General features: G+C 36.9%; 2 protein-coding genes across 3 annotated transcripts in view; one reads left to right on the top strand and one right to left on the bottom strand.

The window, feature by feature from the left end:
• LOC117928401 (LRR receptor-like serine/threonine-protein kinase FEI 1) overlaps window positions 1-7,511 on the top strand; it is a 53,969-nt gene extending 46,458 nt beyond the window's left edge. Inside the window, exons 12-14 of the mRNA XM_034848293.1 lie at window positions 1,426-1,671; window positions 2,493-2,626; window positions 6,605-7,511. Of these exons, the coding sequence (XP_034704184.1) occupies window positions 1,426-1,671; window positions 2,493-2,626; window positions 6,605-6,823 (599 nt within the window). The 3' untranslated portion in view covers window positions 6,824-7,511. The remainder of the gene's footprint in view (window positions 1-1,425; window positions 1,672-2,492; window positions 2,627-6,604) is intronic.
• Window positions 7,512-9,198: 1,687 nt separating this feature from the next.
• On the bottom strand, window positions 9,199-25,470 carry LOC117934396 (spermidine/putrescine-binding periplasmic protein 2). 2 transcript variants are annotated; one of them, XM_034856056.1, is made up of 7 exons: window positions 25,111-25,470; window positions 22,762-22,916; window positions 22,162-22,410; window positions 19,346-19,480; window positions 10,694-10,876; window positions 10,077-10,238; window positions 9,199-9,795 (listed from the first exon to the last, which is right to left on the bottom strand). In XM_034856056.1, exons 1-7 carry the CDS (start codon window positions 25,466-25,468, stop codon window positions 9,376-9,378), a joined length of 1,662 nt encoding a protein of 553 aa, XP_034711947.1. In that variant the 5' UTR covers window positions 25,469-25,470; the 3' UTR covers window positions 9,199-9,375. The 2 variants fall into 2 exon arrangements, with proteins under 2 accessions (XP_034711947.1, XP_034711955.1); XM_034856064.1 differs by lacking the exon at window positions 25,111-25,470 and adding an exon at window positions 23,165-23,357.
• Between the last annotated feature and the right edge of the window lie 668 nt (window positions 25,471-26,138).

Below are 26,138 nucleotides of genomic sequence, written 5' to 3'. Positions count from 1 at the left end.
CTTTCTCTCTTCTATTTATATGCTTTGAATGTGTTTTATGTGTATGATAAACATGCATGATGTTGAAAAATGTTGCATAAGCATGATGCTGCAGAGGGACATGTGGCACTTACGACCGGATGTTTGTTCAAATGTTAGCCTTCTACTTGACCACCCCCAGCACAACATCAACCTTAAATTTATGATAGTGATGGTTACCTATATTCATTGGCATGGTCACCTGCTCCTTCATCACCCCTGATGCAATATCATCCTTGAAACATAACATGTCATTGATCTGAATCTTGTGCCTAGATTACTCACAATATGTAGTGATGTCATTATGTTATGAGGATACCAAAAGAAAGAAAAAAGATTGTTACAAGTTTTTGTGGTTTATTTATACCCTGTTTCACATAAGCTCCTAGTGGAAATGAGTTACTGTTAGCTGGTAAAATTTGGCAATATAATAAGGACTAAAAGATTACAGTAGATTGAGAAGCCAAAACTGCTCTTGGTTTTATATGGGTGGACAAAAATCCTGTTTTCTATGCTTCTTGAATTGGAGCAACAATTCACCATGCGCAACTCATGGATGACCCCTGACACCAAGCTATAAATTGGTTCTTTTGTAAGAACATGAACCAATCTTTAAGAGATACAACTTTAACCTGTTATATGTTGCTGATGCATGGCCCGCTTACAGTATGGTTGTATAGTCAGGTTGTATGAAGTTGTCAGCAACACTGATGGGCCTTTTTTTTTTATCATAAGATATGCCCATTGAGCTCTTCCTCTGATTAAACAGAGTTGACATTTTCAGTAGATTTTCACAGGCCTTCAACTGTAATCTGTCTGCATGTTCCACACGAGGCTGATGGCTAAGAGAGGCAGAATATATGATGAATGAAAGAAATAGTTATAAAATTCTTAGGATTTTCCTGCAGCTCAATTATGACACCAATGGGGTTGATCCTTTCAAATCAAAGCAGAAGTAAGACAATTGAAAGATAATGCATCCGGATCACAGTTTGCACCCATCTTGATCAGACAACAAGGTGTTCTTGAAGATTTTTAAGACATGTTCATCACATGATTTCCTACATTGAATTTGAACACATAGTTCTTTATATTTTTGTTAATGGAGTTCAAGAAGTCAGTTCTAAAGATAGATGATTGTTTCAATCATTTATTAATGATCACAAAAAATTCATTTTATAAAGAATCTGGGATGGCAAAAAGACATCTTACAGTTTACTGATGCAGTCCAATTCGACTTTCTTCTGGTGAGAAGCACCATATAGTTTTTGTTTTTTGGAGCATTAACTTCTTGTGCAATATGTTTTCCCTTTATAATTTTGGAATGACGTAATCTATAAGTTTTTTGTTTTAGAATAGATCCTATATTCTTTGTATAATAATGACTTCTTCTTATGTGTGACACAGAGAGATCAGAGCAACTAGACTGGGATGCACGCTTGAATATTATCATGGGAGCTGCAAAAGGACTAGCCTACCTGCATCATGATTGTTCCCCTCGGATTATACACCGTGACATAAAGTCGAGCAACATCTTGCTTGATGGCAATTTGGAGGCTCGAGTATCTGACTTTGGACTTGCTAAATTGTTGGAGGATGAGGAATCTCATATTACAACCATTGTAGCAGGAACTTTTGGTTATTTGGCTCCAGGTGAGTAATGTAGTAAACTGTTCATCTCACATATTATATTTAAGAATGTTCCAATTGGCACTTGGCTTTTGATAGACTTGATGGAATGGTAGAAAATGATTCTCTTTCACTTGTTGAAGACTTTTGTCAGGCTTTCATCTTCTCCTGAAAATTTCTTAAACATGCAAAATGGTATATTATGGCCCTGCCTAGGTTCTCCTAGGCGGAATTTCATGCAATAAGATGAGTGTATCGATCCCTTTTGTTGCATTCTTTTAGAGGATCAAGACGATACGATGAATGTTTTGAGGAAGAAAATAAAAGGACTAGTCCTTGCGGCCCAGCTCAAGCAGCAAGGGGTTTGGGTGGGGGATATGGGAGGTTTCAGGAACAAGTCCCAATAGGGATGAGGAAAATAGAAAAAATTCACGTACAAAAATTAAATAAACCAACAGGCAAGAAAAGTAAACTGAAGTGAAAATTTCAGAGTTTGTCATGGTAAGGCATTGGTTGAGGCATCCCTCTTGGGAAAGTGTAAAGCATTATTAAGTTGAATTTGCCTTTATTAGTACAAGACAAAATTCCAGCAGCTAATACTTTTGATTTATAATGCCTTGTATAAAAAGTATCTTCCAAGTATGGTGTCTGAATCAGCTGCTTAGAATACTTGGACAGTGTTGATATTTAGCTTATAATCAAAGTATCATATTAAAGCAGAGGACAGGAATCTGGATATACTTGCAGAATTGGACCCTATTGTTTTTCTTTTGATAAAACTGTAGCATAGAAATTGTGTTGATTTGAATCTTTGATCCTGAGTTCCTCTGTCACTCCATCTGCAGAGTATATGCAAAGCGGTAGAGCAACAGAGAAAACCGACATTTATAGTTTTGGGGTTCTGATGCTTGAAGTATTGGCTGGGAAGCGACCCACTGATGCTTCGTTCATTGAAAAGGGCCTCAACATTGTTGGCTGGGTATGTCTCCTTGCTATGCTTGTTAAGATTGTTTTAAGCTTATTTACCTTATATCTTCTTTCATCAGGATCATTTCCGGTAACCAATTATCATAATTCTCTTTTCTCTGAAGGTATTTGAGATTAAACTATCACACTAGAAAAGTACAAAACTAGCTAATAGCATGGTGCATTTGCTATTGTACCTAATTCAGCAAGGAATGAAAAACTATCCTTTGTTCTTCATGATGTCAAATCAGTTTTTGTTCATATGACAATTGCATATTTAGTTTCTTTTTTTCTTTTTTCCCTGCTGTTCATTTTCTTCTGTCCTGCAATATCTTTCCATGCCATCTATCTAAGGGTTCTGTATTTTTGAATGCTTTTCATGAGGAACTAGCCTGCACAAAATGCATGGATTTAGAGTCAGGTGACAAAGAGAATAAGAGAGGATATTATATTCTAAATGCTATGTGAATTGGGAAATGAACTTCCAGAAAAAATTTTAGTTAAGGTAATGCTTCCAAAACATTGGACTCTGTCCGTCCACACAGATACCAATGAACTTTTATGAATTGGTTTCAAAGGATTCAGCCAATTGTCTTCATTGTGGGATATTGTTGAGAATAGGAATCCATGTTGCCATAGTCTGCATACTTGGAATTCATGTCTGTTCCAATTACGGTGGGAGACAAACTGTCCATTAATCTGGCTCATCTTTCTTCCTGCTATTTTATTTTTAATTTTTTAATTTTTTTGATAGATTAAATTTTCTTTGGTCCCCATTGAGACTCTAATCCATAACAAGAGCAAATCTATTGTTATCCCCAATAATAGAATCTTCAACATGTTGACATAGAATAGAATAGAAAAGAAAAATACACCACAGTGTCTCTTTCAGATATGCCCTGTGAGTTAATAGAATAGAGCACCATCACAATGCCATGCAGTCCTAGAATCCAAAAATTACAAATGGTTGTTGGTTTGAGTTCACTTACCAAAATCAAACCTACTTCATGGATTATATAAGCGGTTAAGTGAGTAGAAGCTGACTGTTTCTCCGAAGTATCTTAAAAGCCAAGTAGTCTATAAATAAGGAAGAAATGAAGATCTCAAGAGACAGAAAGATGTCATTATGGGGTATGCTGTTCAAAACTCCTTTTAGTCAAAGGATTGTCCTCAGGGTTACAATTTCCAGGAACCATTGTCCTTTGAAAGTTTAGTTAGTAAAAGATTGACAAGATGTTGATGATGATCGATTATGAAACAATGTTTCCATATATGTGCCTGATGCAAGAAGCATAATATAATCATTGGTTATGGTGGTTGCACTAACATGTCAAAAATGTGGTGAAGGAATGAGGTCAGGAAATTGAGCCACATCAAGGGGTATACAAATTCAAGGGGTATACAAATAATACAACTCTCTAGGCTGATTAAGGATTCTTGTTTTCTGTGTAGCTGAATTTTGATGGCTTATGTGATGTGCTTCCTCTAATTTAATGTTGTAATTAACTAGAAAGCTCATGGTAGATGAATAATTATACATATTGACCTGGAATAATGAAGATAACTGGATCTTTCTGCTGTCATATTGAGGAGTGTTGGTTTTTAAAAGTTTGTAGATCTTAGTTATGGAATATCTAGAGGGGGATAAATAGTTATTAATTCCCTTTTAGCCCAAATTTTTGTTTTATAATTTCTCTTTAAGGATCATAGAAGAAGTAGAGAAATCAATTGCATAGGACACAACAATTTTTACGTGGAAAATCACCCATAAAGTATCAAAGACTTCATGGATGTAAAACGATGGGGTTTAGAGAAATTAATCGCACGATATACAACAATTTTTACGTGGAAAACCATCCATAAAGTCTACTGGACTTTATGGATGTAAAAACCATGGGGTTTAGAGACCATAAAGCTAATTCACTATTGAAAGAAAAGTACATAGATTTACTTGGTGGAGACTTTATGGATGTAAAAACCATGGGGTTTAGAGACCATAAAGCTAATTCACTATTGAAAGAAAAGTACATAGATTTACTTGGTGGATGCTATCCATAAGTCTTACTCCACAATATACATACTATCTTTATATCCATGATGCAATATCATATGTGCACCCAGTGAACTACCTTAACACTTGAGAGGATGCAGATCTCTCTCATGAAACCAAGAACGAGAATAATGAACAGTTTGAGAGTTTTGGGATGCGGGAAAAACTAATAATTGGCTTCTCTAAAACTTGCATCATGACTAAAAGACATTTATGGCATGACATTTATAGGGGTGGTTCCCAGTGGATGAATTCCAGAATTTTCCAAAGAGAATCTATTAAAAAATGGAAAGAATTAACTCTGAAATTCTAGAGAATTTTGCCTTGAGCGCCAAGTTTGTGCACTTGAGCACTCAACTAACTTCTTAATTCAATAATTAAAAACATTTTTTGCTCAATCCAAAAACCTAAAATCCACTATTTTTTATTTATTTATTTATTTAATCGAGGAACTCTTTATGGCCAAGTCCTTAGAACTCTCCTTGGGGACCCAAACCTTGGGTGTTGATTGCCCCGCAACAATCAGCATCGGCTAAAATCCACTTTATGCCATAATTTAACCAAATTAGCATTTTCCGAACCTTTCTATACTTGTGTCATCCCAGGTCAATCATGCAGCAACCTTGAGTCTTCAAAGAAGAGAGAGACACAGTAAACTAGAAAAGTCTTAAGCCAAGATGAATGGTATAAAATAGCTAACTTAAACTAAGCAACCTAATGCACCAACAGTTTTTATCTTAATTGTGTATCTTCAGGGAAGGGAGCCTTCTTGACCACCCTCAAGCTCTACGGGGTTAAGTTTTTCACAACTAGAGAGAATTTAGCATAATGAGAAACTAGATATTGCAGTTCAAGATATGAGGCTCTATGCTTCAATGGTGGAGAAAGGGAAATGAAGAAAATGAATATGCACAGAAAATTTGTGGTAAATAATTACAATCAAATGATGTCAAGAAGATGGCAGTCTTTTCTCTCTTAGTGTCTCTGTTTAAGAGATTTTGAATAAGAATGGGGCTCTGGTATCAAACTGTGCAAGACTAAAGGAGATATGCTTCTGTTGCCACTGGATGGATAGGAATTTATGTAATGTATGTTCAGTTCACGGGTTTCATCAGGAGTTATGAATAAAAGTAAATCAATTCAACTTAGAAAATGACTGAACTAGCAATTGAAAGTACCTAGTGTTCGTTAATTGATTACACTCACTAGTAGGAGTTTAATGGTAAGCCTTTGATGAAGTTGAACTGAGTGTCTCTAGCATGTAAGGCCACACTCCTCATGGCAACTCTCTATCCAACTGCTATCACTAAAAAATGGTTTGAAGGTGAGCCCTTGAAGCACTTGAAATTGGCTTCTCAAGCGGGTAACAACCACCCTCCTAGTTGTCCCTCCCTGTCTGACAAATTTTGATAAATGTGTTGCTTGAGATTGAGATTTGATGCTGGATTCCTCTGAGATCCCCTGCAGAGAGGGGAGCTGTGTATGACTCCTTCCATGCAGAGATGAACCAGGGTGTCTATAAATTAGCTTCTCTGCTTGTACAGCTGTTGATGCCACCATGCATATGGGAAGTTCCACTGGAGTAGCATCTTGTAGGCCTTGAGCATTGCATCCTGAAGTAAACTTCCTGGCTTCTGATGCCAAGTTGTGGTCTAGGGGAAAGGTTCTAATATTAAGAGGAGCTGAAGAAGATTACACTTATTGTCTATCTCCCGCATTACATACAATTATCAATGAGGCAAAATGGGAAAAATGTCCCTATACAACAGATATTTCTCCAACTGCTTACAGTCTGTTACCTTCTTCCTCCAGACAATCATGCTCATGCTTCATATCTAGACATGTGCACATGTATTCATATAAAAGTGGGACATTTTGGTTAATACTAGATGTTCTTGTCTATCCAATTGGTTGATCCATCTCTTTTGTTTTGCCTTGCAGTTGAATTTTCTGGTTACAGAAAATAGGCAACGGGAGATTGTTGATCCACAATGTGAAGGGGTCCAGTCAGAAAGTCTTGATGCCCTGCTCTCGGTCGCCATCCAGTGTGTATCTCCAGGACCTGAGGATCGCCCAACCATGCACAGGGTGGTCCAGATACTTGAATCTGAAGTCATGACTCCATGCCCTAGTGACTTTTATGATTCCAACTCAGACTGAGAGCCCTCTGGGAGACAAAGAAGACATGCTTTTGTTCATATTCCATGTTATTACAGCTTCTCCCAACAAACTAGGAAGGTTATGCATGCCATGAGGGACTCAAAATCTGCAAGGTTTCATCCTCCACTTCATTTATTCATTTCTTTTGCAGATGTATGACAACTAGAAGATGCCTTATTCCATCCATCCATTCATTTATATGCCTTGTTCCATCCATCCATTCATTTATCACCAAAATCCAAGCACCTGATCAGCCACCAATGGGATTCAAGGTAAAACAGCCTACTTTTGTTATCCTCATTTTGCATGGATTGCATGCAGACTTTCCTTTCTCAACCTGAATGAATTTTCCACTTGTGGTATGCTTTATCCGTTTCTCCTTATATTTATTTTCCCCTCTTTGGTAATCTTCTCTAGCAATTGTTCTCTCAAATTAAATGTATAAAAACATGTACAAATTGAAACCTCCATTTTAGACCAATCCTTGTTTATGCCATTTTTGTAAAATATGTTTCCTTTGCTATAGTCAATTCCTTGAATCACTCTACGAGGCTCAAAACTCCTATATGATTATTTGACTTGGGGTTGTAACTATTACATTTGCCTTCAATTCTGTCTAGTTTTCCACAGGGATTTTGCAAGATATTGTTCCATTTGATCCATCTACATCCATGTCTTTTCTGTTCTATCAACTGTGTAAATCTTTCATGTGGATAGGCTTGATTTATATCATCTTCATAGCATGTGGGTATGTTGAGGGCAGAGCAGAGCAATGTACTATTTTCTATTCCTGAGAACTGAAAATATGCCCAGAAAACATGTTTGGTACCACATTTTTTCATGCTTTTATTTTCAGTCTCTTTAAGAAAATTTAAGTTCTGGAATCTTCGCGTAATGTTTTGAGGATTGGGAATCAGGTGATGGTGTCTATTTTCGCAGGATGACTGAATTGATTTGTTGTCATAGCAGGTAGGGTTTTTTCTCTGTTAAGTCTAGTTGAAGATGACTTTTGATGGTGGGGGTTAACGGGAATTATAGGGCCTCTTTGGTAACATTTTTTGAGAACTGTTCTCAAAGAACAATTATTAGAAGCAGTTTTCAACTGTTTTCAAGAATAAAATTTGTTTAAAAGCTCAAATTGTTTTTTCTTTGTACAAAAGAACATGCAACTGTTTTCAAGATCACTTTCCAAACAGACCCCAAGACTTTGTCTTTGAGGTTGAAACAAAATGTGATGACAGTAAAGGGTGAGAGTATTGCAACGTTGTACTCGGTGATACGTGTAAATGGGTGGATTTGATTGTATAATAAGGGTGTGTTTGGGAGGCTTTTTATTTGAAGTATTTTCTTTAGAAACGTTTTTAGTCTTGTCGAGAGCTATAAATGATTTTTAATTTTTAAAAATACCTAATTTTTTCTTTCAAAAACCTTTTTGTACGTTAGAAATATTTTTTAAAAATAATTAGGTTCATATTTTCTAGGAATTTGTCCCTTGTTACCATTATCATGGATTCGATGGGGAAAAAAATTGATGTAATGGAAAACGATTCTTAAGATGGAGCAAAAAATAATTAGGTTCATAATGTTTAGAAACGCTTTCTTAGGTGTTTGATAAATTTTTAAAAATTCAAAGAATGATTTGAAATGATTCTAAAACAACGATTTATATAATTATTCCAAAAATCACTTTTGTTTATATACAAAATATTAAAAAAGGTATAATACTAACACTGTTTCCTCTCTGAACTGTTTTCAGTGGAAGCATTGATAACAAAAATATGTAGGTGGTGATTCTAAAAAATGTTTTTATTCTTTCTATTATTTGAAATTTTTTATTTTAGAAAAATTAAAAACCTTTTAAAATCAATGACAAACATACTCTTAAAGTCTATTTGGTAATTTAGAAAACACTTTTTAGTATAAAATGTGTCTTTGAAGAAAAATAAGCATTTGGCATTTTAAAAAGCATTTCAAGAAAGGTAAAAAAATTGTATTTTTTTAAAAAAACATTTGATAAATGATTCTTCCAAAAATGTCTAGAAAAAATGTTTTAACCATTCAAATATATATACTCTTAAAGCACGTTTAAAAGTGTTTTTTTTATTTAAACTACTTTAGTTGAAGAAAGAATTGCTTCTCAAATACTACTTCAAAAAACACTAAGTGATTTTTTTAAAACTTTTTAAAAGAGTTTTATACATTTTATTAAAAAAAATTCCAAAAAAAACCTTTTTATACTGAGGGTATTCTCTAAAAGCATCGTCAAACAAACTCTTACAAGGTATCAAAATTCAAAGTTTCAACCATTTAAAGAAGCATTCAACAAAAAAATCAATGGCAAGTTTCAATCCAACAAGGCGGCCCGCAAAAGCGAAAACGACTATGAATGCATGAGTTGTTGCTTTTCTGGATTTGCATTATTTCAGCGATAAGCTTAATCATACAAATAAGAGCTCAATAATCAGCCTACCGCCATGAGTTCCAAGTAGTATTATTTCATTTGCAATGTCACAAGAATGCAGCAAGAATCTATTTGTATAAGGAGTTTTAGGTTACCTCTGCAAGTAGCTTTGCTGAAAGAATTCTTTCAATGACAAGATGTAGCGATGTAGTCCATGGATCAGACCATGACTTGGTTTCTGAATACTGGCTATCAGCCACCGATAATCTGACAATGTGGCATCAGACAATGGCTCCAAGAACTCGCAGCGAGCCAAAATTTCAGGTGGGGGCCTTCCAGCAATGAGGTTGGTTTCCAGTTTTGGTTTCCCCTTGGTGAGCTCTCTAGGGGCTTCAACTGAGGCACATTCAATAGCAGAGGGGGATGCACCGGGGATTATTTCCTCTGTGAAAGGAAAAGCTCTTGCAGCTTGCAAGCAGAACTCTATCCATTGATGGATTACTGGAGATGGCCCTCTGACTCGGCCCCCAATTTGGCTTCTTCTTTCAAGTTTTGAAGTAGATGGGATTGCCTGCAGAAAGGATACAACAGAATATCCTAGTAAATACACTAGCACACCATGGAACATAGACCAGCATAGGGTATCCAAATCAGCTGAAATGTCAAAACAGATTCCAATTCTCATTATATTTATCATTAACCTGGTTCTTTCCTCAATTTTTTTTTTCTTTTTCTTTTTAGAGCATTATTGATATATTAGGGTGGTTGTTTTTCTTTTTTAAAGGCGCAGATCAACACACTATGAAGAAAGAAAGTAAGTGCATAGTATTATGAGATGAAATCAGGACATACCCAAAGATCTGCCCATAAGCTAGCTCCAGACTTGGGAACAATTACTGCAACATTAGACATGCGTTTGGCTGCAGGAAGGACATCACTACTCCACCCAACAGCCACCCATACATCTCCCACACTAAGTGCTTTTATGTAGTGTGTGCTGTCAAAGCATCGTACCTATATAAAGCCATTTGAATACGTAAGTCCCATTATTGATATAAAAAATAACAACCATTGTACCACTCCAAATGCAAAATAGCTTTTATGGAATTCAATTTCTTTTTGTTTTTCCTTTTTGACAGCACAAAAATGGTAAGTCACCCTTACATGAGCCATAACTCACAAGTTGTATCAGACTGATTACCGTAGTTTACAAAATCCGGTAGAATTGACTCAGAGACTCAAGTTAATACAAAACATATCAAGTCCCAGAGCAATACCATCCAGTTATTTTTGGTTAATCACATGATATTTATTTCTTCTATTCTATATTTTTTTTCCTTTTTCCTTTCTTTTCTCCATTTCTTTGATGAACTCACAGCTCTCATCCTGGATGTAAGAAATATCTAGCCAATGCAATATACTTATTATTGCATGAGTGTCAGATAAAACAACTGACATAATCTCAATACCTGTTTTGCAAGCAACATAAGATTCTGCTGTACAGCATTCCTCCCACCATTAACTTGCAATTCAATGTTGTCTGTGTTGTAGGATGCTCCCATGTACTTTAAAACAGCACCAACAACCTCTCGTGGAGAATCAATCATTGAAATCCTCCCTGAAAGTTCAGGTCGCCATAAATCTGCCCAGTCCTGCAACCATCAACTACTTAGTCCCAGAATAATTGTTTATAGAAAATAAAGTTTCCGGAAAATCCATAGCAATAGCTAGAAGTTTTTATAATGAGATGAGTTGAAGCCATGGCAATGACAAGCAATTATACGAATTCATGCCTTCCCAAGTAATCGGACAAACAAATGCAGTGGTTGTGGGGGTTCTATAGGAGACACAATTTGCTGTGGCATTATTGAAAAGATTTATTTATTTATTTTTTGATACTTAATATAGTTGCTACTCTTATTCCTTTAACTTGAAGAAATTCAAACCTGGAATTTCCCAAATCCCAGTCCAACCAATTGCCCCTTGAGCCAGGCATTATTGGAAGCATTTATGGACTGAAACAACAATCACTTAGCTAACTTTGTGGGTAAGCGATCACATGTTGTCCTAAGAATCGTCCTAAGAAAGACATCTCTTAATGTCACCAAAATTGTACTTCCTATGTTCAACTCATTATTGATGTTGGATTGAAAATTGGTTTCTTGGAGAATTGACATTGGGAGGATCTACCCCTTTGCCTTCTTTTGATCCTTGTCAATTTCCTTCCTCAGAACAGAGATTTCCCAATACCCACAATTCTCCATTCTGAAACTCAAACTTTCAGCTTCGCCAAACTAATCAAGAAGTTAATGGCCTGTATATTCTAATCCTTTCCTTAAACCACATTTATCTATCTTCATCCTTTCCAAATGAAAGAATAGGATCCATGGCCTTCAGTTTTTTCTAAGCTAAGCCCTACTTTTCTAGCCTTTCTAAAAGTGGCAACCCAACACTCCTTTGTCATCACCAACTTTATTTGAAGTCCATGGCTATTCCAAAAATTGGGCCTTGGCATAGTTTATCTGAGATTGAAGCTCAAGACTGTAAATTGTATTTTCCAGAAATAGATTCCAAAAGAGGAACAGATAAGAGATTCTTGTTCAAATGTTTAGTTATCATTAGGAATTTGAGATTCCCCTCTATCTTAATATTTTAGTTGTAGGTTTTGTCAATATTATGAGAGAAATAGAATTGATAGAAAAATTATGAACACCCCTTCAAAACATATTTATTAATAACAAAAAGATTTATTTATAGGGGAATAAAAATGGGGTTGTCTCTTTGATTTTTTCCATTTTCTAAAATCAAGAATAAAATATCATGGGCGGAGTGGGTAGGAGATCCAACCTTGTTTGGGATGAACTCATACCTAAGGGAATTGAATTAAAATTTTCCAAGCAATGTGTATCCCAAATAGGATAAATTTTATATTCGGCAATACACATCCATTTTCCAGTTAAAATACCTATGGAGCAAACAAGTTATCAAGGTCTTTAATGTGTTAATGGCCCTCTAGGGGGTTGGTTGTATTTGGATAGCAACAACTTTTTGTTACTGTTTTGACTGCCCAAAGGATTTCTGATCTCATCCCTCTTTATATCACATCCTTTCATGATAAATAATATGGGTCTCCTATCAAAGAAAAAAATCAAATTATTAAACAAAGTTTCCTCTAGCCATAGATCATTATGAAGTGAAATCAATTCTTTTTTTAATAGGTAACATTCTTTTCTTTTGTTGCCAATGGAACCTGGAACTTAGAACCTCCCACATCTCCACTTCAACCCTTTGCCCCTTTGAGCCATGCCTCAAAGGTCATAATTTCTCAATTATGGATTGAAGTGAGAATACAGATCATTTCATAATCTGTTACATTAACAGAACATCTTATGTTTTGATATTAAATTTTGGTTACTTTTTTATTCTAGAATTAGATTTTCTTTTATAGAAGGGGATTGGTCCATACATTGAGGTGGATTTTTTATTTTTCATTTGAATTAAAAAGATAAAGCATTTTCTTTTTAAAATTTTCTGCAATTACTCAACAAGAATTGAATATATACTTTATACATTAAATATTCAATTTAGGCCACAACTGAAATCAGTCTCATTTTGTACTACATATAAATTTTTATAATAGCATCCTTTGTTCTTGTTAGCTGTTACTTGAAAGTAGAAGTCACAAAAGCACTGGAAGGAAAGGCAAGGCTAAATCTAGACTCTACTAAATTATGAGGACAAACGAAACAATGAAGGAAGAAATAATTGCAGAAGAGAAAACTGTGTTTATTGCAATTGCAATTGCAAAAGAGAAAATTGTTTTGATTTCAAAAATAGATATTTCAATTAGGTTCAGGTGAAATACCAGAACACTCATCCAGATTAAAACAAAGTAAAAAAAAGTAGAATACTTTTACAATATAACAATTTTTTTTTTTTTTTTGATCAATAAAAGAGATTCTATTAAAGAAAGAAAGAGACACCAAGAAGGCGGCTCAAGAATTACAAACCTATACACCCTCCTTCAAGAAAATGCTAAGAGAAACACAAGGCCCCAAAATACAACCCTAATTAGAGCCCATCCAATCTATGAAATTAGCTATAGTTAGAGGGCAATCAACTATGAACAATTTTGTTTCAGCCCAAAGAGAAAGAATAAAAGAGTATTTCAATCTTTGAATTGACAATATATCATCCTTGAAAGCCAAACAATTCCTCGCCTTCCAAACCGTCCAAAAAATGTGCAGAGGAGCCGCTCTCCACACCTTCTTACGCTTTTTGCCCACAAAAGAACCATGCCAGCTTAGAAGTGTTTCTTTAACAGAAGAAGGCAACACCCAAGAAACCCCAAAAACAGTGAAGAGAAGATCTCATAAAACCTTTGTTCTTGAACAATGAAGAAGGAGATGGTCTATGGTCTCCTCATTCTCAAGACACAAAAAACATCTATTTGCCAAAGCCCATCCTCTTTTCTGCACCTTGTCCAAAGTTAGTGCTTTGCCCCACGTAGCCTCCCATGCAAAAAAACTCATTTTGGGCTGCACATTCTCATTCCAAATAAGGCTTGAAGGAAACCGAGCCGAACCCCCCGCTTCAAGGGCCAAGTATAGAGAGTTAACCGAGAATTTACCACTCTTAGTTTCATTCCAAGATACCCTGTCCTCCACCTCCTCAATAATTCTATGACGATGTAACCGCTCCATGAAACTTGACGCTTCCTCTACCTCCCAATCATTGAAAGCTCTTAGAAAGCATGGATTCCAACCCCCCCTTCCCCCCTCCGCCAAGGAATCCCAAACATCTACCACACTTTCTTCCTTCTCAACAGTCAGAGCAAATAGAGACGGGAAGGACGAACACAAAGGAGAATCCCCACACCACTTATCCCTCCAAAACCTCACCCTCCTTCCATTACCAACAATGAAGCCAACCTATTGCTCACTAATTCCCAATCCATCCTTATCCCTTTCCACAACCCTAAGCCATGAGCCTCTCTCACTTCCCGAGTGGACCAACCCCCTCTCTCTTCTCCATATTTCCCTCTAATCACTTGATTCCATAGAGCTTCTCTCTCATTAGCAAACCGCCAATTCCATTTAGCAAGGAGGGCCTTGTTGAGAATATATAGGTTTTTTACCCCTAAGCCCCCTTTCTTCTTACTCAAGCACACCACCTCCCATCTCACTAGATGAGGCTTTCGCTCCAAATTACCCCCACCCCAAAGAAAGTCCCTTTGAATCTTTTCTAGTCTCCGTCTGACTACACTTGGTAGGCACAACAAAGACATAAGATAGATTGGTAAGTTCGATAACGTGCTTCGAATTAAGGTCGTCCTCCCTCCTTTGGATAAGTATTGCCTCTTCCACATTCCTAGCCTCTTATGAAAGCGATCTTCCACTCCATCCCAAACTGATGTTGATTTGAAAGAAGCCCCCAAGGGCATCCCCAAATATGTGGATGGCAAACTACCCACTTTGCACCCAAACTCCCAAGCAAGGTCATCCATATTCTCTACCCTTCCTACAGGAATGAGTTCACTTTTTTCCAAATTTATTCTCAATCCCGAAGCGGCCTCGAACCACATAAGCAACCAACTAAGATAAGTCAAGTGGTCTTGAGACGGCTTACAAAACACCAAAGTATCATCGGCGAACAACAAATGGGATATAAGGACCCCTTCTTCACTTCTTCCCTTGACTCTACATCCCGATAAATAACCTCCCTCTACAGCCCTTTTGAGAAAAGCGCTAAAAACCTCCATTGCTATAACAAAGAGATAGGGGGAGAGGGGATCACCCTGCCTCAATCCCTTTGAACTTTGGAAGAAACCTGTAGGGGTTCCGTTGACCAACACAGAAAAACTTGCAGTCGAAATGCACCATTTAATCCACCTGATCCATTTCTCCCCAAAACCCATTTTCTGCATAACTGTGAGAATAAAAGTCCAATCCACATTGTCATAGGCCTTCTCTATGTCCAACTTGCACAAGATGACACTCTCATTATTTTTCAGAGTCGAATCAATGGCTTCATTGGCTATCAGTACTGCGTCTAGTATTTGTCTTCCTTCCACAAACGCCCCTTGGGCCTTGGAAATCACCTTTCCAACCACCTTTTTTAGCCTATTGGCTAAAACCTTGGCCAACCACTTATACAAGCTGCCCACCAAACTTATAGGCCTAAAGTCTCCCAAATCTTCAGCTCCCACTTTTTTTGGAATTAAGACCAAAAAAGTTGCATTTAGGCTTTTAACAAATTTTCCATTTTCAAAGAATTCCTTGAAGAAACACAACACATCCGCCTTCACAAAGTCCCAAGCAAATTGCCAGAAAGCCATAGAGAGTCCATCTGGCCCTAGAGCTTTATCCCCATTACAACTCAACAATGCATTGAACACCTCCTCTTCCTTGAACGGGCTCTCCAACGTACTAGCATCCATCTGATCCAGAGTCTCTAACTGCAGCCCGGATATAGAAGGACGCCAGTCCCCCGAACTGGACAGCAGTAACTTAAAAGCATTGAGGATCCCTTCCCTAATTCCGTTCTCCTCTGTGCACCAAACTCCATTAATCTTGATTCTGTCCACATTATTCCTCCTCCTGTGGGCATTAGCCATCTTGTGAAAATAACCCGTATTTCTGTCCCCCTCTTTCAGCCACACTTCCCTAGATTTTTGCCTCCAACTGATTTCTTCAATTAAAGCCCATTTTTTATAATCTTCCCTCGCTTCTTTCCTAGCTTCCAGCTCTTCCAAATTCAGTCGTCTAATTTTCTCCTTTGCATCCCACAACTGCACCTGCTCCAACGCCGCATTTTTTCTAAGCTCAATCCTGCCAAATGAGTCTCTATTCCACTCCTTTAGCTTAGCCTTCAGAACTTTTATTTTTTCAGCCAAAATGAAACTTGCTGATCCATTGATTCTGACCCCCTCCCACCAAGACTTCATAAGCTCTTTCACACCTTCCACTTTCAACCACATGTTTTCAAATCTAAAAGGGGAGGGGCCTCTTCTTACACCCCCTACATCTAGCAGTATCGGGAAGTGATCGGAGACTGGTCTTGGAAGGACACACTGCCTCACGTCACCAAAGTGGATGTCCCAACCCTCATTAATCAAGAACCTATCCAGCCTTGAGAAGGTCTGATTATTCACCCCTCCGTTCCAAGTAAAAGGGCCCCCGACTAAAGGCATATCCTTTAACTCTAGGTCTTCTATGATTTCTAAGAACCTTCTCATATTCGAATTCAGGCTCCCCCCTCTGTTGCGCTCTTCAGGAATTAGGATGGCATTAAAATCCCCTGCCACACACCATGGCCCATTCCAGAGCCCCTTAATAGCCCCCAGCTCCTCCCAAAAACTCTCCCTTTCTCTCCTCAATATCGGGCCATATACCCCTGTAAACATCCACATGAAGCCGTCCTCACTGTTTTTAAAGATACAGGAAATGGAAAACAATCCTTTTTGAATATCAACCAAGTCCAATATTCTGTTGTCCCAAAACACAACTATACCACCAGCTGCCCCTCTTGAGTCCACTGCCCCCCAATCAAGATATCTTCCCACCCCTAGGCTGCGAATAATACCCTCTGACATGTCTTGGATCTTAGTTTCCTGGAGACAAACCAGATCCACCTTATGCTTCCTTATCAAAGCTTTTATAACCTTCCTCTTGTCACAATTGTTGGCCCCTCTTACATTCCAAGTGAGCATACGGAATTTCATTTAGACGTGCAGGAGTTTACCCCTTCCTCTCCTCCTCCTTCTCCAATATAGTTCACTGTCCATTCCAATTTCCTCAATTCTCTTTCAAATTTTGACGACTTCAATTTTTTCCTTTTTCTGCCATCCAAATGTCCTCTCTGAATCTTCCTTTCTTTCATTCTTTTCAGTAATAACAAAATCTCCTTTTCAAATCCCTCCGTCGGCATTCCAATATAACGGCTAAACTTAGCCAAACTACTAGATTGCCAACCAGGTTCCTCCTCTTCTTCCCTCTCCTCCATATCCTCAAGGAGGATCCTATCCGTACCCCCCTCTGGTTTCTCTCCGAAAACCCCTGCTTCCCTACCCGTAATTTCCAATGCCTCGGCCTCCCTCCCATCTGCCCATATCATCCTTAAGGGACCCATAACTGCTCCCCCAATTTCAGCCGAACTACTGCTCTGAATGAAGACCCCAGCCATGGCTGGACTTTCCCCATCTCGACCAGAAAGAGTAGAAGAAAGAGATATTTCCCGCTTCCCTAATAAAGACAAAGACCGAAAAGATTGATCTGAGTACCTGGACGCCTCCTCCAACAAGGCTTCGTTGGCGAACTCTGTGACATTGACGGCCGGTGATCGCGACCCCATCTGAGAGCCTATCATCTCCCCCTCAAGCTCTCCGCTGACGCCCAGTCCCTTGTCGGGAGCCCTAGCCTTAATGAATCGGTCCATCACTACCTCAGGGCCTTTATAGGGTGAAGATTTGGGCCGGCCCAATTCCTTTAATTTATTTTGGTCTTCAGTCAACTGGCCCTTCTCCGTGGGCCTTCGCCCCAAGTCCACCACCATTTGCCGGCCCAACGGAAAGGATTTCCTAGGCCCGCAGCTAGTTTTCTTCTCCCACGCCATTTGCTGGTTAGACGTGGACCCGACACCATCTGCTGCTTTTTCCGACATCGCTTCAAAGGACGCAGCTGCCTTTCCGCTTCCCCCTTCACCATTTCCACACGGCACGTCCACTTTTGCAGGTTCTCCATGCGTCCGTACATCCGCCATTTGGAAACCAGCGCGTGAGTCTCCTTCTCCTTCATCCCTAACCTCGTGCTCGTTACCCATCTCGTTTCTGGTCACCGGAACCACCTCCGTCACCCCTGGTTTCACCTCCCACCATAGCTGTATTGAATAACAGACAGACCCGACTGCCACTTGCAGTGAGCTCGGCCACTCTAAGCCTTCCGATCTCACTAATAGTCTGACCCATTTTAATTCCTTAAAATTTGTGGTGTCTTCATCCACTACGAGGAACCCCCCGCAACAATCACCGATTTTTCTGAGTATCTCCTGGTTCCAAAAATGCAACGGCATTCCCACAACTCTCACCCAGGCACTCTTATCCCTCTCGCCATTATTAGAACACCCCACCTTTGGGTCCCACCTTTCCAAGTTCAGGAGTGATTCCTTAAACCACCAGTGTCCTCTTAACAACACCTTTTCTGCCTCTTCTGTAGTCTCAAATTCGATTAACAACAGAGGGCCTCCCAACCTCGAAAACTTCACCCCTCCTTTAGTACTCCACACAGATCTCCCCCAACTTTCTAGAGCTTGCATATCTTGATCCAGCATTGAGGATTGTCCCCATCTTCCCACCAAACACCGTCCCAGGAATTTCCTATCATTTGACACGTCTTCCTCCCCTAGTTGTAGCCACACTGCCTCCCCTAACTTTTTCCCTCTTGTCTTTATCGCTTCAACATAAGATTTATTGGCTTTCCTCACAAATTCTCCATCTGAACACCCTGTCCCATAAGATGCAGCAGTTCCCTTGGACCCCTCCCGAGACATAACTCCAAGAAAGCGAAGTTTTTCGGCCAACAAGGCCCACCCTCCCAAAACACCTTTTCCTTCTGGAAACACTAAACAAAATCTCTTTGATTCCGAGTCAACCACAGAGCATAAAATATACCTACCAGCCTCATTTGCACGAATCTCCAACTTATACCTTCTTCCTCCATCTTCCCATCTTTTAACGATGCCTTGCATAAACACTCCCCTGCAGCAAGCCTCCACTCCTTCCAGTAAACTACACAAACTGAGGCTACCAAATCTAATCCATGAGGTAAAACCTCTGCTTCTTTCCACAATGATACCCTTAAGTCTCTCCCCAGCCACCTCCGCCGTGATTTCATAAGACTTTGATTCTACTGCAAACCAACATCTACCTCCTTTCTTAGCAGACCTTCTATTTTCTTTCATTTTCCTTCACTTTCTCACTTTTACAATATAACAATTACAAAATCTATGAAATAACTTTGTATAGATTATATACATATCCAACAAATAGGACAGACAACCATCTTGATATTGATTTCAAGACAATAAGATACGATAAAACTATCAAAATTCTAAAAATAATTTACCTCTATAGGAGCCAATTTATGCTTTTCAAATTTGCTTTTCTTGTATGCTATCACCATGCTTCCCCATCGATATGGAGCAGCCCATATTTTACCTTCAGCATCTAATTCTCCTTTGCTGTTCCTGCGTAAATATACCTGAGACTATCTTAGTAGAAGTTAAATAGCAAAATAGAACTGAAAAATATTAGTAACTTGCTAAGGTACTTGCAGTTTTTCTCAATATTATCATTTAATTTTATATCCTTCAATATAACCAAACTAAAATATATTATAATTTTAATAATATTATGCTTTTAAATTCTATATATTATCACAAAATGTCATAAAATATTATATATATTATTTTTTTAAAGAATTCTTATTTTATCATTTCTTGAAGTTTTTCTCAATATTTCTATAAAATATCATTTAATTTCCTCTCACCAATATTTTTTGTCAAAATTTCCACTAATATTTCCTGATATGTACCAATATATTCGTAAAATCCAACTACCGATAAATCTATGAAAACCAATATTTTTATCCTTGAGTATAAAGAGATTTGATGAAAGCTAATTTGGTTAAAATATGACATAAAGTAGACTTTAAGTTTTTAATTGAGCTAAAATATTTTTATTTAATTAAATTAAAAACTAGTCAAGCTCTTAAGCACTTAGACTTGGGGCTGGAGCAATCAATCTCTTCTTAAGAGCATCGAGCGCTTGTGCATTGGAGGCAGAATTCTCTTGATTTAAAGTTTCAATTTCTCCATTTTTAAAACAAGTTTTTTTGGAGAATTCTAGATCTTGTTCACTAAGGGTCTCCCCTTCTGAATACCATGCCATAAAGGTTTTTTAGTTAGATGCAAATTTTGGAAACATCAACTATTAGCCTTCCCTCATCCCAAAACTCTCTTATGGTGATTCTCATTGTTGGGTTCATGAGAGAGATTCATATCCTCTCAGGAGTTGAGATAGTCCACTGGATGCATGTGTGGTGTTGCGTCGTGAACATGAAGACTAGTATAGATATTGGGGAGTAAGATTTAGGAAGAGCATCTATCAAGTAAATCTATGTGCTTTTCTTTCAATTGTGGATTTGTGCTCTATGGCCTCTAAACACTGGTTTTTACATCTGCAAAGTCTCTAATAGACTTTGTGGGTAGTTTTCCACGCAAAAATCATTGTTTCTTATGCGATTGATTTACCTTCTTCCTTTTAAAGAGAAATTAAAATTAAACATTTAGAGTAAAAAAGTGCTAAATAATTATTCACCCTCCTCTTAGTATTTCATAATCAATCTCTACAAACTTTCAAATGGCTCTCTTGGACTAGCCTATAGATAATTGAAATTTTAAAAAAATAAGCATCATATAGATATTAACAATTCATATTCAAGTGATTCCTTTTTTATATCTTGGGGGGTTATATCAACTGTCATTGATCTTTCTCCCTATCCGTTGGATATTTGAAAACTGGTAGAAATATACCTTTTAAAGATAACATAGAAGCTTCTAAACCAATCTGTGTCAAATTTGAAGTAACCCTAAGTTTGTAAGAAGGCAACTCAGCCAAATGATGACTATGATGAGGGAATGATGAATGGTGACTATGATGAAGGAATTATTATTATTATTATTATTTTGAAGTAGCCCTAAGATTTTAGGAAGGCAACTCGACTAAATGATGACTATGATAAGGGAATTATTATTATTATTATTATAAAAAATAACACTTTCATTGCATTGAAATATTAAGTACAAAGGAGGATGGAAAATCCTTCTAAGAAGTACACAATCCTCTATACAAAGAAGGATTAAAGAGGCAGGTAAGTGTATATTAGTTCAAAAGTTCAAATCTAACTATAATTCACATAGGTATAAAATCTCCTACAAAAGAAATCATATGTCTAGCTGCCTAAGCAAGAAGCCCGAGAGAAGGAATTTTTGTTAAGCTATATATGATGAGGTAACTATTTGTCAAGCTACTTAAGCATATTGAACATGAGTAAGACATATGACCTGCAATGCGCACACAGATTATGGGGCAAGCACATACATAGAAGACCCCAATGAAAGGTACCTGATCTTTTAATATTTAAATTTAAAGGTTAGAGCATTCTTTTAAACAAAAGTACAAAACTCAAACTACAGTCATTACAACATCATGTCCTCTGATATCTCTATTCAACTCACACTTTCCTAGTCCCTTTGGTACACCTCATGAAAAGACTAATATCACAGATGTGCATTACATACTATTTAAGAAACATATGCATATAAATTATGAACTTATCGACTAACCAGAGAGACCAATAGAGGAACCTATACTCCCGTTAAGTTTGTATTTTTCTCCTTCCAGTGACTATTCAGTCTTGTAGAGGAAGTTTCTTTTGTGGAATTTGATTTCTTTTGAAGGGTTTCTTATTTTCCTTTTTCTTATGTATGTGTCTAATGAAGCATCTCTTATTCTACTTCGCATGTCACCTCATCTTTTAATAAATATTTGCACCCTAAAAAATAGCTATACATATATTAAGAATTTTTGAAGGGTTTCTTACTTTCTTTATCAAATTAAAGGAAAACTATAATTGATTGGGCAGTGTAGATATAAACAATAATACTTAAATTATACCATGAGCATAGCTAAAATGATGGTGCCAAGATAAGAAAGCATTAGTGAACGAGAGCATTCATAGGCTGTGAGAGGTAGCTCTAAATGTAAAAAAGATGATAAAAATTGAGACGGTTGTTTGATAAAAGAAGTTGGGATGGTTCCTTTATTTATACAAAGACGAGAAACTAGTTAGTAAGGAGCAATATGTTTCTGTATTCTTACCTTCCATTTATAGCTTAACCCTCTAAACCAATCTTGGTCTTCCACCCCTTGTATGGGCTCAATTATACCCTTATTAATGGCTAAGTCAAGCCAGGAGTCACCAACAGTGACAATATCAGCTGCTAGGGCAGATTTAGGCTCAATTTTGCCTTTGCTCAAGGGCTGACATAGTTCAGAGAATATGTCCTGAAGACTTCCACGGAAATTTGACAGTAACCTTAATCTCCTTCCTTGTGATTGCATAAAATCCTACATGTAAGAAAGCAAATTAAATAACAAATCTACAAGGGATTGGCATAAATTTGACCCAAATAATAATATCAATAGTAACAAAAAATATCATATATGACACAATTTATGATGGGAAAATCCTTCTTTGATTCTGCAGCAAGATATTTGTGCAATAAAATACTTTATCAACTGAAGAAATAGTGTTCACAGGCAAGCCTAAATGAGCCCAATACAAGGCCAATCATACAATTCCTTTAAAAAAAAAAAAACCAAAAACAAAGAAAAAAGGGATGAATAGAGATCAAATTCCAAAATTTTTTTATAATTCTTTAGCAACCTAGACATATAGATATGGATTATGCTGCAAACCTTAACCCATGAAGGAGGTAAAGAGCCACGTAGAGTGACAATTCTCAGAGGGACTGTCAAAGCATATGGTTTAGACTTCCATCTTTTGAAAGCTTCTTTCAACTCCTTATCTTCCAAGTTTTCTGTATCCTCACTTTTTCCAACACCATCACTGTCTATGTTCAGAAAAATACATTGCACAATTAGAAGCAACCAGGAGCTTAAATTCAGTTTTTTCCATGGGAATAAAAATACATATCAGTGCAATTGTTTTTTTTTTTTTTTTGATAGACCATATCAATGCAATTGTAATTCAAACAAACCATCCAGACATATAGTAAAATTACAACCATGTTCCAACTGGTATTGTCTCCTCCCAAACCACAAAAAACTAATTCAAACACAATAAGCCAATTTAGCTTACCATATAATATGGTCACACTGTCCATGAATAACACCATGCTTGGCTCCAGTTTGCTAAAATCAGGTCCAGGAAGTTCAAGAACTTGCTTTGACCCACCACTTAGCGTCCCAAAAGGGGCCAGATCTTACCATCAGATGAATCCCAATTACACTAAAACCCTTATAAAATAATGCTCCTGGGACCAAGAGAAATTATTATGAATTTTTGTTTGCTATAGCCATGTACTTCATCAATTATTAATTTATATTTTTTTGTAACTTTCAAAGGATTTCTAAAAATATTATTATCTTATGCATTTAGTGACATTATTAATTTAGTACTCTAGGTTGAGTTGGGACTGGAAGATTTTATTATTTAAACAAAGTTATTAATTTATCAAACTTTCATTTATTGAGCTTTAATTGTAAATGAGTAAGTAAATCACATGCATTTGATTTTCAAATTTCGCAAGCATATATGCTTTTACATTGTACACAATGAAGCACGGATACTCTTGTAGAGTTGCCAAGACATATTTGAAATGTCCCAACATAGGTATGCCTTAGACCTCCCAAATACTCTTAAGTTTATTTGACTTCATTATAATGGGATACAATGAATACAACTAGGATATGATAGGATATCTTATATTTTTCAACATTTTTACACTATGAAGCATAGATACTTTTGTAGAGTTGCCAAAGAATATGTGATATGTTCCAAGATAGATATGCCTCAAACCTGCCAAATACTTTTAAGTTCATTGGCTTCAATTTTTTTATTAGAAAAAACAGTTTATTACCATGAGGTAGATATGAAGAAGGATGAGAAATTCTTCCCCCAAACAAAACCACTACATAACTCTGATAAAATCCATAAAAAACTATCTAATCTAGAAATCAATGAAAATTGATACAACCAGGATCTGACAGGATATCCTGTACAATGCAATAATGGCCCAAAATTCTAAAAGGGGAAGATGATGCCCAACAAAAATAAAGTATGCTATACCTTGCAGCCAATGGTCATACATTCATGGTCCTTTTCTACTCTAAGGCACCCAAGAACCAGCTGTTGCTACATTTGCTCAACCAACAGGCTTGAGATGCCTAAATATTTGGCCTCCATCATTAGTGCTAGAATTGATGCATTGATAGCCACTCTGAGCCCATACTTGTGATCCCCAATTAGGTTACTCAGTGTTTGCCCAGCATTACTCTCTTGAATGTATTCAAGTGATGACGAAATTGAAAGAAAACAAACGAAAGTATAAGGGGGTTTCCTTCAGTTTTCATTTTTTGGGATAGTTTTTATAGATTTCTGAAGGCCCTAAAGTCGTACTTACAAGACTGCCATTCAAAAACAGAAATGAAATTACAATGAAAGATTCTTATAATTATTTCACATTTAACATAGTGTCTATAAGCACACACAAGGCATCCACCTAGATCTATAACTTTATAGAAAATGACCTGTCAAAAAAAAAAATCACTTCATAGAAAATGATTCATGTTATTAACATACTGGAGCATGAAACATAATTTTGTGCAAGATCAAGAACATTTGTGTAAAATCAAGTACAGTTGTGCACTATATCCGTTCAAACAAGCACAATGAAGATCTCATTCCAAGCAAAAGACACCACTCAATTTTAGATTGTAATAGCGAGAAAGCTGCAATTCCTCTGAATTGCTGCTTCCGAACAGACACGTGATACAAATGATCGATATTTTGAGATCACATACCATCGAAAGCAAATCGAAATCGGTAAACCCACTCTGTAGACGAAGCATTTTTTTTTTTTTTTCCGGGTAAAAATGCTGGTATACAACAAATTTTGAATATCTTTTCTGATTTGCTTCTCGAAGCAGACAAGGTAAACACATGTCCTTCATTTCTAAGCAACATTTTACAGGACATGCCCATTAAATTTAGAAACTTTCAAACAAAATTGTTTTTCGCACTACCTTGAATCCTCTGCTCCTGAACAGTTCGACACTCGGCGGCTACAACCGCCGGAAAACGTCCTGAAGTGGCAGAGCAGGCGCGGACACCGAACCCGAGGAAGAGAATAGCAGAGACGGACGCAATCTGAAGCAAGTCGGGAGGCAGTCTGGAGGGCTGCTCCGATGGTGGCGGAGACACACCGGAGGTGGGCAAAGCCGGCAAACATGGAGGCCGGTACCGTGAACAGGAAACGCAGGAGAAGTTGAGGGAGAATCTGAGACTACGATGTTGTAGGAATGGAAGGTTAGGGTTTGGGCTAAGGTCTTGGGAAAGGGGAAGTGGGTGTGAGAGAAAGGAGGAGGAGGAAGAAGAAGCCATTAAGCGAGGAGAATGGAGACTGGATAACACTTTATAGTTAAGAGGATATATTTGTCTTTTCATATTCATGTCAATGGCCTTTTAGTAATTATGATATTTCAACGTCCAACTAAAAAAATTATTTTAAAGCTTATATATTATTTTAATTTTGTTTAAAATTTAAAATTAAAGCTTATATTATATGAAATTTTTTTTATTGAATTTAAACCTACAAACCCTAACTGCAAATCATCTTGTTTCGAGATTATTTGATATTAGAAGAATATTGTATGTATATTCATAACTTATGAATATTTTTAAGGCTTATTCATATATAATTTTTGAAAAAAAAAACTTATAAAAATAGTTGAAAAACAATTAGGAAAAAATTTAGAAGTGATTGTATGTATATTCATAGCTTATGAATATCTTTTTAAGGCTTATGAATATATAATTTTTGAAAAAAAAAAACTTATGAAAATAGTTGAAAAACAATTAGGAAAATTTTTAGAAGTGATTTAAAAGCGAAAAATCATGAAATGGTGCAATGTAAGATGTACATTATTGAAATATTCAAAAGTACACTTTCGATGATTTAAAAAAGTTCATCCTTGGAATTTCGAACAATAATAATCAAACCTCCGAATTAGCCTATAACTCATTTAGGCTTCTCCAAAATTTTGTTGGACCA

This window comes from Vitis riparia, chromosome 2 (assembly GCF_004353265.1).
Source record: "Vitis riparia cultivar Riparia Gloire de Montpellier isolate 1030 chromosome 2, EGFV_Vit.rip_1.0, whole genome shotgun sequence".
NCBI classification, from domain to species: Eukaryota; Viridiplantae; Streptophyta; class Magnoliopsida; order Vitales; family Vitaceae; genus Vitis; species Vitis riparia.
Note: the sequence above shows the minus strand (reverse complement) of the source record. Positions and strands in the feature narration are given on the sequence as shown.